Source organism: Trachinotus anak, unplaced genomic scaffold (genome assembly GCF_046630095.1).
Source record: "Trachinotus anak isolate AG129_WGS33_773 ecotype Australia unplaced genomic scaffold, CSIRO_AGI_Tana_v1 ptg000030c, whole genome shotgun sequence".
In the NCBI taxonomy this organism is placed as follows: domain Eukaryota; kingdom Metazoa; phylum Chordata; class Actinopteri; order Carangiformes; family Carangidae; genus Trachinotus; species Trachinotus anak.
Window position 1 is genome coordinate 170807 of NW_027273881.1, and position 12014 is coordinate 182820.

Below are 12014 nucleotides of genomic sequence, written 5' to 3' on the forward strand. Positions count from 1 at the left end.
TAAAGTCTGGAGCAGCTTTAACTCTGTCCGCCATGTCAGGCCCATGTTCGCGGTAGAAGCGGTGGAATAAGAGCAGAAGCAGAGAGGTTTGATGGTCAGCAGTGAAACACAGAGTCGTCATCACTGTGTTGCTCCACATGCTGATGACTGAAGGCAACTGTCATGGCTGAATCAGCCTGTGGAGGAGGCGGACATGCCCCGCTGCTCTCACGCTGTCCGAGCCCACTAAAGGCGGCCTGAGCTCGGCCGGACAGCCGCTGGAGAACAGCTGCATGTGACGTTTACTCTTCAGGGCTGATGTGGACGCAGTGTTGCAGGCTGAGGGGCTGACAGGGGGTTTAAAGCTCTGTGTGATGTTCAGAAGACAATTACTGCCGCATCCAATGAGTCAGAGGATCCTGGTTCTCCTCCAACTGGAGCCAGCGTCGCTTCTATTTTACCTCAATCCTGATCAATACTTACTAGTTCTCCCTATCACTGATCAATAGTGACTCTTGCTCCCTATCACTGATCAATAGTGACTCTTGCTCCCTATCACTGATCAATAGACTCTTGCTCCCTATCACTGATCAATAGTGACTCTTGCTCCCTATCACTGATCAATAGTGACTCTTGCTCCCTATCACTGATCAATAGACTCTTGCTCCCTATCACTGATCAATAGTGACTCTTACTCCCTATCACTGATCAATAGTGACTCTTGCTCCCTATCACTGATCAATACTGAACATGTCATATGTTTAGAGAGTTTACTGAGAGTTTATTTTGATGATTTATTTCTCACTCTTGGATCGATATTCAGGATCAAACTCTTCAGCAGTGCTGGAAAGTAACTGAGTCATTTCCTCAAGTACAGTTCTGAGCTACTTTACTTATATCCATGTTCTGCTGCTTTCTACATGTACTGCAGCTCATGGACCTGACAGGTGTAGTTACTGCTCATGCTCCAGCTGTAGGTTGTAGATTAGAAAATGATCAGAACATATCAGATGTGGTTAAAGACGAACCACATCATGTTTGTCCTTTGACTATAGGACTCAGTGATTCAGCTGAAGAAATGAATGAGAGGAGGAGCAGCTGGACCCTGTCTCTGTTTCCCTGGTAACTCATGTCTGTAGTTAGAGTCACTGAAGGAAACTTTGGAGGCAGTTATTAGGAACTTACACACACATTAACATTCAGTATTATTAATTATTAAGTATTATGAAAAAATAAGTAACTCAGAGTTGAACCAGTTATTTGATCAGCAGCTGATAACATAAAATGACTTTGTCTGTAACAGAAACTTTCCTTTGACAGGGCTCAGTCAGTGGAAATGGAGTCCTCCACTTCCTGTTTCAACAGCTGGAGCTGATGGGGAAAAACACTTGATAACTGGTGGTGTTCTGGTCTGACTCAGAGACAAGCATTTGAAATGATTCATGTCAGTATATTGACATAATCCAGAATTTGTCTTTCATGAGAATAAAAAAAAAAACAAGGCCCAGAACCATAAAACCATATGACAGGTTTGACTCTTCTTTTGCAAAGAAATACTGTTTGTTAAATAAGATCACACATGAGCTCGACGTCTAAAAGCTGTAAAAATAAATTTAGCTGAGATGCCTAAACACCCAATTCAACTGAGAATCACCAAACCAGGTGAGTGAACTGAGCTGTACCTGTTAAATCACTTTTAAACCCACACACCACAAACTTGTTGTGAAGTGTCTCAGCTGTTCTCTCATCAAACCCACAGCCGACGCTGCGACGTCTGAGGAGCAGGATGAAGACTGAGTCTCAGTCTCTGTCTGCTGTCGGCCGTCACTGCTGTGAGTCAGACCGATGTGTGACTTGAATTTGTCCTGGATGAAGTTGGAGAGCAGGTGGCTGCAGTTGGCTCAGTTTAATCTCACAGATCTGTAAGATTCATTGATAATTGTTTACCAGGTCGACAGTCACTGATCACAAAGGTTTTTTACTGATCTGTTGATGCATTTTACAATCTTTCATCCCTTCAACATCAACATCAGCTCAGTGCAGCAAACAAACATATCAGAGCATGTAATATGATCATCTGAGATTTTTATTCTTGGTTAAAGAGTGTGTTATTGAGCTGTAAAAATCCTGTGATTCTACCAGGGAGAAAAGATGGAGGCGTCTGTGAAGGAGCAGCTGCTGGAAGCTTTGCAGGATTTGGGAGCTAAAGAACTGGAACTCTTCCAGTGGTACCTGCAGGATGCTGAGTTACCTGATGGTTTCCCTGCCATCAAAAGGTGCTATCTGGAGGATGCAAGCAGACCGCAAACAGTGAATTTGATGGTCAACATGTACACTACTCAACATGCTATGCATGTGGCAAAGTGGATTTTAAAGAAGATCAAAGGCAATGAAGGTCAGTCCCAGGAAAAGAAAAACATGATATACATGTCCCATTATGGATAAACAACAGTATCCAATAGATTTACAAACACCTGAAATGTATTCAAAGCTTAAGCTGTTTCATTTCTGGATGTCAGAACATATTTTATTTTTAAGCAATGCAGGCATAATGAAAATGGACAATGCATATTTTTTACAAATAACTATTTATCATATAAAATCACTGTCCCCCAACAGGAAAACAGTCACAAGTTGGGCCTCAAGATTCGTCAGCCCGTGCAGCTTCTACAGCAGGTAGCGTTCAACAGGTTTTCTGGTGGCTTGTCAGTAAGGCACAAACATTTCAGGTGCAGCTTGGATTTTACCATGAAAAGTTAACTCCATGTGCGTTAACCAGCTTTCAGTTGTTGGACTGTCATGTTGAGCTTCCAGGAAATTCACTTTTGTTTTCATTGTGATTTCTTCCCCAGAATCAGCCACGTTAAATACAATGGACTGGCCACATAAACTAGGCCTGACTTATCATATAATACTGTCACATTCACACAGCAAATAGTTGATAATGTTCGGCAGTATTTACCCCAGACGAACAGTTCTTCATGTCCTCTGCAACATTATCATGTAAAGACACATGTCCTAATATCTTAGTATGAAAGAAAAAACTGCACTGTTAAAGAAAAGTATATGCAAAAATAATGAAAATTTATGGTAAATTATTTTTAAATGCAGAAATTAACAAAAATTCATGAGTCAACTTTGAGTTTGTTGATATTTTTGCTGAAATGTACTCTACTGCATCTTTTGTTTTTAACAGGGTACTCAGTTTCATCTTCTATGTTGTTAAAGTCTTTGATATGACCCCCTAGACATTTCATATGGATAAATTATGGATAAACTTATTACAAAAAAATGACATTTACTTGCCAGTAATGTTGGCAAGTAATGGAAATGGCAGCTATTTAATTTTTGAGTTGCTAATGTGTTTTAACAAAGGAGTAATACCCAAGGAGGATATGTGCCAATTTAGTATGTAATTTGAAAGATTTCTCTAAAATATGCAGTATCTGCTGTGCTATTAAATGTTTTCTTATTATCTGTTGTTCATTCAGTGGCTCTTAACAAATGCCAGCCCAAACTCAAATCTAAGATGAAAAGGAAGTTCCAGTGTGTGTTTGAGGGAATTGCTAAAGCAGGAAATCCAACCCTTCTGAATAAGATCTACACAGAGCTCTACATCACAGAGGGAGGGGCTGGAGAGGTCAATGATGAACATGAGGTCAGGCAGATTGAAACAGCATCCAGGAAACCAGCCAGACCAGAAACAACCATCAGACAAGAAGACATCTTTAAACCCCCACCTGGAAGGGATGAACCAGTCAGAAGAGTGATGACAAAGGGAGTGGCTGGCATTGGGAAAACAGTCTTAACACAGAAGTTCACTCTGGACTGGGCTGAAGACAAAGCCAACCAGGACATACACTTCACATTTCTATTCACTTTCAGAGAGCTGAATGTGCTGAAAGAGAAAAAGTTCAGCTTGGTGGAACTTGTTCATCACTTCTTCACTCAAACCAAAGAAGCAGGAATCTGCAGGTTTGATCAGTTCCAGGTTGTGTTCATCTTGGACGGTCTGGATGAGTGTCGACCTCCTCTGGACTTCCACAACACTGAGATCCTGACTGATGTGACAGAGTCCACCTCAGTGCACGTGCTGCTGACAAACCTCATCAGGGGGAACCTGCTTCCCTCTGCTCGCCTCTGGATAACCACACGACCTGCAGCAGCCAATCAGATCCCTCCTGAGTGTGTTGACATGATGACAGAGGTCAGAGGGTTCACTGACCCACAGAAGGAGGAGTACTTCAGGAAGAGGTTCAGAGATGAGGAGCAGGCCAACAGGATCATCTCCCACATCAAGACATCACGAAGCCTCCACATCATGTGCCACATCCCAGTCTTCTGCTGGATCACTGCTACAGTTCTGGAGGATGTGTTGAAGACCAGAGAGGGAGGAGAGCTGCCCAAGACCCTGACTCAGATGTACATCCACTTCCTGGTGGTTCAGTCCAAACTGAAGAATATCAAGTATCATGGACGAGCTGCAACAGATCCACACTGGAGTCCAGAGACCAGGAAGATGATCGAATCTCTGGGAAAACTGGCTTTTGAGCAGCTGCAGAAAGGAAACCTGATCTTCTATGAATCAGACCTGACAGAGTGTGGCATCGATATCAGAGCAGCCTCAGTGTACTCAGGAGTGTTCACACAAATCTTTAAAGAGGAGAGTGGGCTGTACCAGGACAAGGTGTTCTGCTTCGTCCATCTGAGTGTTCAGGAGTTTTTGGCTGCTCTTCATGTCCACATGACCTTCATCAACTCTGGAGTCAATTTGATGTCAGAAGAACAACCAACATCCCTGTGGTTTAAACTGTTCAGAGACAAATCCAAACTCTTCTACCAGAGTGCTGTGGACAAGGCCTTACAGAGTCCAAATGGACACTTGGACTTGTTCCTCCGCTTCCTCCTGGGTCTTTCACTGCAGACCAATCAGACTCTCTTAAGAGGCCTACTGACACTGACAGGAAGTGGCTCAAAAATAATTCAGAAAATAGTTCATTACATCAAGAAGACAATCAAAAAGACTCCCTCTTTAGAGAAAAGCATCAACCTGTTCCACTGTCTGAATGAACTGAATGATGGTTCTCTAGTGGAGCAGATCCAACAGTCCCTGAGATCAGGACGTATCTCCACAGATAAACTGTCTCCTGCTCAGTGGTCAGCTCTGGTCTTCATCTTACTGTCATCACAAAAAGATCTGGATGTGTTTGACCTGAAGAAATACTCTGCTTCAGAGGAGGCTCTTCTGAGGCTGCTGCCAGTGGTCAAAGCCTCTAACAAAGCTCTGTAAGTGTATAGATTGTCAGATTTATTCATTGTTATATAAAGAGACTCATATCTTTTCAACTGCAGAGGAAATAAATTCCTCTCTTCTTTAATTCCTTGTTATCATCTCTTCAGACTGAGTGGCTGTAACCTCTCAGAGAGAAGCTGTGAAGCTCTGTCCTCAGTCCTCAGCTCCCAGTCCTCTAGTCTGAGAGACCTGGACCTGAGTAACAACAGCCTGCAGGATCCAGGGGTGGAGTCACTGTCTGCTGGACTGATGAGTCCACACTGTACACTGGAAACTCTCAGGTCAGACCTTGTTTTAAATGACTGTAAGCATTTCTCAAGTCCAACAATGCTGACATTAGAGAGTCCATACAGTTTATTTAAGTTCCAGAGTTGAAGGCCAACACAGCTGAAGGCTCCAAACCCCATGGTAGTCAGATAAGCAGGAGATACACTGAGATTAATAGGAGAGGAAGATCCAAGAGAGAGTAGGGGCAGGTGTGCAGATATGGAGTAGATGAGACACATAAGGAGGTGCCAGGTTGTTGCAAGGTTACTTGAAGCAGAATCTTGAAATTAATATGGTGTTTGACAGGGAGCCAAAGCAATTGCTGGAAGACAGGTGTAATATGTGAAGTTTATGGAGGAGTTTGCGAGGAAGACCAGAGAGGATAGATTCACAATAATCAATGCAGGTTGTGACTAATGAGCACACAACACTTAGCAGTGACCAGTGTAAGCAATTGATATTTTGTATATGGAAAGATGCAGCCTGGGTGATGTTATTGACATGGGCTTCGTAGTGCAAGGTGTAACTTTTTAACTGGGATGCAGGAGGAACTGTGACATTGTCAATAACTAGAGATAAACTGTCAAGTTTGGCTAAGGTAGTTTTGGTACTAACGAGGAGAACCTCAGTTGTATCACTGCTGAGTTTCAGAAAGTTAGAGGACAACCAGGAGATCATTTCCAGTAGACAATCAGAGAGGGAAGATGGTGGAAGGGTGGACTTTGGATGAGAAGACTTGAACAGCTGGGTGTCATCAGCATAACAGAGGAACTGAATATTACATTTCCTAAAAAATGTGTCCAAGAGGCAGAAGGTGGATGATAAATAGGTGGGAGCCTTATGTCAGAGCTAAGAACTGGGCAAGCTTATGATCAAAAATTGTCTAACCAAACAAACTGAGTGTGACCAGATAGATATGATTTAAACCAGGTGAGAGGGATGCTAATGATGCTAATGGCTGCTAATTTCTCTTGGAGAGGAGCGATAAGAGATTGTGTCAAAGGCTGAGCTCAAATCAAGGCGCACAAGTATGGTTAACCCCAGAATCAGCTGCCATTAACAGGTCTTTGGTGATTTTGATCATGGCTGTCTCAAACTGACTTTTCCTGAACTTACTTCTAATCTAATGCTACGCAATACAAATAAACATTCAAAGGCCATGAAACTATAAAATGCTAATCAAATAACTGCCATAATGTTAACCCAATAAAATAATGTAAGGTTTTAAAGTCCATTCTTTAATTCGTAGTGTTTCTCTTTGTTCTCATTGTGGTTTGAAGGAAAGAGCTCTGCAGACCACAAGGGTGGGGTTATATAACATCTTGGGTGTGGTCAATAGGATGACAGGTGATTTCAGGTAAGGCGAGGTATTAAACTTGTGATTGAACAATTACATTAACCCATGTTTTAGCTTCTCCTCTCAAGATAAACCCAGGCGGTAAACAGGATTTTAAGTGAATCAGCTTCCAAATGATCAGCTGCTCTGCATTTGCTGTTAGTTTGCTTCGAGCTGTAGAGCAAACTGAGATTTTTGTTCCTTTTAACACTTAAATGTCCTCATGTTCATTTTTTCGTTGTCAGTCTGCGCGCCTGTGAGCTCTCAGAGAGAAGCTGTGAAGCTCTGTCCTCAGTCCTCAGCTCCCGGTCCTCTAGTCTGAGAGAGCTGGACCTGAGTAAGAACAACCTGCAGGATTCAGGGGTGGAGTCACTGTCTGCTGCACTGAGGAGGTCACACTGTTCACTGGAAACTCTCAGGTCAGATGAAGTTACTGTTTGTTTGAAATGACTGGAAATATCGAGTATATCAAGTCCAACACTGTCGACATCAGGGAGGGCCGTACACTTTAAACTGCTTCACTAATGATTTTTCACGTTTTTAAATGTTTCAGTCCATTTGTCATCTTCAACTTTATATTCTGTAGAGCACACATATATGAACTCTGGTTTAGTTAGATAAATTCATTGATGATGATTTGTGATGTGGTTTGGATAATTACATGTCAGTGTTAATGACGCCAGTGAAAGCTAAATCATTCACTGACAACCTTTTTTTTCAGGACTACAACTAAATAATAGGTAATGAGAACTATGACAAAACACGTTGTATGTTTTATCAACCAATAAAAAGTAATAACTTGAAAGACAAATGGACAAATGAACTAATTAATAATACTAATGCCACTGGTTCATAATAATAATTTGCACAGTTTTATTTGATGACCTGCCTTTATCTGTGGAATCACTGTAGTTTCTGCCTCTGTCAGTAATTTCTCTGACGTTCTCTGAAGAAACACATTTCTGGACTGAATCTAAAGTCGACTGAGAAACTTCATACATAATTACTACATCCTTAAGAGATGTGGATGTAATGTCAGCGTCACTGTCAACTGGATGTCTTTGAATGTTGCTGTCAGGAGGAATAAGTGAATTCAAGATTAATGTCTGTCGTTCAGCCTCAGCTCAACCTCTCTTAGACTGAACTCCTACTCATCATGGCCACTTTCTCCATCACAATGTCAATATCAAAATCACCTCTTCAACTTACCCCAACCATGAAACCTGGGCGTCATGTTTGAAGAGCAGCTCTCCTCCTCTGACCATGTTGCTTCTGTCTTGTGGTTGTGATGCTTCGCTCTATACAACATTACTGGCCTGACCTGCCTCAGTATCGCACCCAGCTCTGGGCCCAGGACGTGATTATCTCCACCATGACCCCTGCAGATGCTCCCCTGGTGGACCTCCCTGTATTTATATAGCACTTGTACCAAAGGCACTTTACATGTTGCCTCTCATTCATCTATTCAAACTCACTGATGGCAGGGACCTACTTATGCAAGGAACTGGTGAGGTCAGGTTTTTGCCCAAGGACACTTCATGTGGACAGGGGCAGATCTGTGATCCACAGAAAAAATATCTGTTTAATATTCTGCCCAGTTTTGAAATGCAGTGCTGTTAGTTTGTTGGGAACTGTGAAGCAAACTGAGGTTTTTGTTCCTTTTAACACAGATATTGTTTGTCCTCTTCTTCATTATTGTCTCTTCAGCCTGAGTGGCTGTGAGCTCTCAGAGAGAAGCTGTGAAGCTCTGTCCTCAGTCCTCAGCTCCCAGTCCTCTAGTCTGAGAGAACTGGACCTGAGTAACAACAACCTGCAGGATTCAGGAGTGAGGCTGCTGTCTGCTGCCGCCGCAAGTCCACAGTGTTCACTGGAAATTCTCAGGTCAGGATTCATCAACCTGTTTAACTGATGACCATGTAAAACCTGATTTGCATTAGCGAATATTCATCCAAACTGTGTAGGATTTTGGGCAGGCGCTGCGATACAAAGAAAGAGTACCTGCACACTAAATTCACAGCTCCCCTTTGTTAGCAGAGGTTTGAGCAGCAGGTCATTACTGTTGAACTCATTTGCTCACAGTAACCAAGGAGTCTCACAGTCTTCATTTTGATAAGATACAGAAGAAGAATTTCCAGCAGTTTGAGCCTCCTGCTGTTTGATCCTCTCCAACATGTGTTTCTGACTGTCTCTTGTTTAGTCTCTTCCCTGACATGTGAACATCTGTCAGATTTATTCATCTAACATATCACAGACTGTGAAACTGTCGAGCAAAGTGAAAGACTCTAAACTCAACATACAGGAAGGAAGCTTTAAGGATTGTGTGTCTTCACAAATGATGAAATATTTTCTCTGTATAATGACAAGATAAAGACTCCACTACCTTTCTCTCTGTGGTGACTGTACATCCATACATACAAGCCTACATCTGAAGAGAGTAATACAACCATCTGTCTTTAAAAGCAGTGTAATGTCTATGTTTGCATGCTGAATGTGAATGTGCCCCCTCCCTCTTTCAGGGTGGAGCCTGGTGGAGTCCAATGGTTGAGACGAGGTCTGAGGAAGTGTAAGTGTGTTTTTCATTTGATTCATGAAAACGAAACAAGACTCAGTCACAACGGATCAATAACTCCACCTGTGTTGCGTCTCGTTGTCTCCATCAGATTCCTGTGAACTCACAATCGACACAAACACAGTGAACACAAAGCTCCAACTGTCTGACGACAACAGGAAGGTGACACATGTGGAGGAGGATCAGTCGTATCCTGATCATCCAGACAGATTTGACCACTGGGCTCAGCTGCTGTGTGGAACTGGTCTGACTGGTCGCTGTTACTGGGAGGTGGAGTGGAGTGGAAGGGTTTATATATCAGTGAGTTACAGAGGAATCAGAAGGAGAGGAAACAGAAAAGACTGTGTGTTTGGAGAGAACCATCAGTCCTGGAGACTGTACTGCTCTGATCAAGTTCACTCTGTCTGTCACAATAAGAGAGAAACATCTATCTCCTTCTCCGTCTCCTCCTCCTCTGTCCCCAACAGACAGAGGAGAGTAGCAGTGTATGTGGACTGTCCTGCTGGCTCTCTGTCCTTCTACAGAGTCTCCTCTGACTCACTGATCCACCTCCACACCTTCAACACCACCTTCACTCAGCCTCTGTGTCCTGGGTTTGGGTTCTGGTCGTCTGGCTCCTCAGTGTCTCTGTGTTCAGTGTAGTAGAGAGAGTCTCCTCCTGTTAGAGAAACTCTCTCACTGTTGAACAGATCGTTCAGTCTGTACATGTCTCTTTCACTCACTAACATGTTTTCAGATGAATGTACTGAACAAGTTTGTTTATGAACTATTGTAAATGTTACAAATATTACAGGATATATATATTTTTGATAATCAACTGACTCAGTTCAAACTGAAATTCTGTCAGTTTGTTTGAAGGTCTGAGAAAAGGCCTGATTCTGAGGCTCTTGGTGTTGAACATTTATGTCCAGAGGGAAGAATGAAAAGTTCTAAGACATTAGGTTTTACAGTGACTTTGTCAAAAACAGCTTGAAGTGTACCTCTTGGTCTTTTATTTTGAAAGCACGTCTATAGACCTTTGAAAACATCCCTTGCAGCTTTATTGCAACTACAGTTGTATGTCAATACTGCAGCCGAGCTGGTGGCAGTCGTACACCTGAAGGATGTCAGCGGCCTGGAGAAGGGTCCGGCTGCAGCCTGCAGACCAGGGGTGTGGCAGCGTGATCAGGGCGTGACGTGACAATCCAGTTACACCCCCCAAGGGGCGTGGTGTAGTGATCCAGTTACACCCTCATACCTGGTCATACAGAACATGTTGAACACATTGAATTATTATACAGTCTTTATTGCATTTGTTGTTCTATTTGCATTTGCATATATAGAAAGGATTTAATTTCCTATTAATATTTTATATTCCTATCCATCTATTATATTACCCCATAGTATATTTGCATTAATATCAATGTATTATAGTATATTCATCTTTCTACCCATCCATTATAATATATATTTCTAAATATTATATTTATATCCATCCATCCACAGTCTCTAATGAAGGCTGGGACTCCAGTGCAGACTTTTAGGATTTGTCTTTCAGCTCTTTCTTTCTGAGGCTGAGGTTTCTTCTAAAAACAGAGAAAATGAAATGTGAAAGTAACGATCATACGAACCCACATAACGTTATCAAGCCACGGTTACTCAATCATATTCACACACTGTGAACTAGGCTGCTGTTAGCTTCAGTCACATACGTTGCTACAGAAAATATTTTCAATCCTGGACCTTTCTATTAACTCTGTTTCTTTAAGGTACTTAATTAAGTGAGGGTAAATTCCCGCTGCTCCTCCTCCTAGTAGACTCCCCAGAGTGAAACTAAGTCCAGCTCTCCTCAGTGCTGCTCTGAGGTGTTTTCTCTTTCCTTCATGTGCCCTGCAATCAATCAACACATGCTGGACTGATTCAGGATGAATACAGTTCATACAGTTATCAGGTGTTTGCCTGTTTTATTCAGAGTGTAACTGAGTCCTGTACGCTCTATCCTCAGATGGGTAATGGCTGCCTCTTCTCTTCGGTTCTGTCTCGTCTTCTGTCTATCCCTACATGCTTATGATTACTTTACAGATGTCTTCCAGTGTCCTCTATATTCCAGTACTCTTGCCATATTTCCTGCAATTGCTTCTTGATGACTGATTTACCATCAGCTTTGCTTAATGGAATATTGATGTCTATTGTATGTGATCTGAGTGACTTGTGGATTTCTAAAATGATGTCTGGTCTGCATGATTTCATTGATTTGATACTAGCAAGAGCTGCCCAACTGTCTGATGCAATCAGTGCATTATTATGGTTGTTGATTTCAAGCCACTGTAATGCAAATAGGATAGCCAGGAGTTCTGCTGTGAAAACTGATGCACGATCTGTTATTCTTTTCTTAATTGCCACCTTGTGTTGTGGGACAAAACCTGCCGCTCCGGTACGTCCAGTCTCAGGGTCCTTTGAACCATCAGTAAATACTAATAATTTATCAGCAAAGCGGTGTTCAATATACTTTTGTATCAGCCCAACTATTCCATGTTCAGATTTCTTCATGCGTGTTTGGATATTTAAGTCTATTGTTGGCATTACAAACA

The 12014-nt window shown here is 42.2% G+C and overlaps 3 protein-coding genes across 17 annotated transcripts in view; 2 read left to right on the top strand and 1 right to left on the bottom strand.

The window, feature by feature from the left end:
• The window catches only part of LOC139612045 (NACHT, LRR and PYD domains-containing protein 12-like), a 606901-nt gene that overhangs the window by 162838 nt on the left and 432049 nt on the right, over nt 1-12014 (top strand). The window lies entirely within an intron of this gene.
• LOC139612046 (NACHT, LRR and PYD domains-containing protein 12-like) overlaps nt 1-12014 on the bottom strand; it is a 286486-nt gene that overhangs the window by 100152 nt on the left and 174320 nt on the right. The window lies entirely within an intron of this gene.
• On the top strand, nt 722-10249 carry LOC139612050 (NLR family CARD domain-containing protein 3-like). 5 transcript variants are annotated; one of them, XM_071467191.1, is made up of 11 exons: nt 725-1101; nt 1300-1641; nt 1739-1901; nt 2122-2374; nt 2599-2655; nt 3471-5265; nt 5380-5553; nt 7121-7294; nt 8583-8756; nt 9392-9438; nt 9536-10249. In XM_071467191.1, exons 4-11 carry the CDS (start codon nt 2131-2133, stop codon nt 10084-10086), a joined length of 3216 nt encoding a protein of 1071 aa, XP_071323292.1. In that variant the 5' UTR covers nt 725-1101; nt 1300-1641; nt 1739-1901; nt 2122-2130; the 3' UTR covers nt 10087-10249. The 5 variants fall into 5 exon arrangements, with proteins under 5 accessions (XP_071323296.1, XP_071323292.1, XP_071323293.1 ...); XM_071467192.1 differs by having other exon boundaries at nt 725-1641; nt 1739-1865; XM_071467193.1 differs by having other exon boundaries at nt 725-1641; nt 1739-1811.

What these genes read in the sequence shown, in the direction of transcription:
- LOC139612050 (XM_071467194.1), top strand. Translation starts at nt 2,131, where the DNA reads ATGGAGGCGTCTGTGAAGGAGCAGCTGCTGGAAGCTTTGCAGGATTTG. An exon ending in AAAGCCTCTAACAAAGCTCT is followed by an intron (nt 5,266 to 5,379) that starts GTAAGTGTATAG and finishes TCATCTCTTCAG; the next exon opens with ACTGAGTGGCTGTAACCTCT. An exon ending in GAGACGAGGTCTGAGGAAGT is followed by an intron (nt 9,439 to 9,535) that starts GTAAGTGTGTTT and finishes TGTCTCCATCAG; the next exon opens with ATTCCTGTGAACTCACAATC.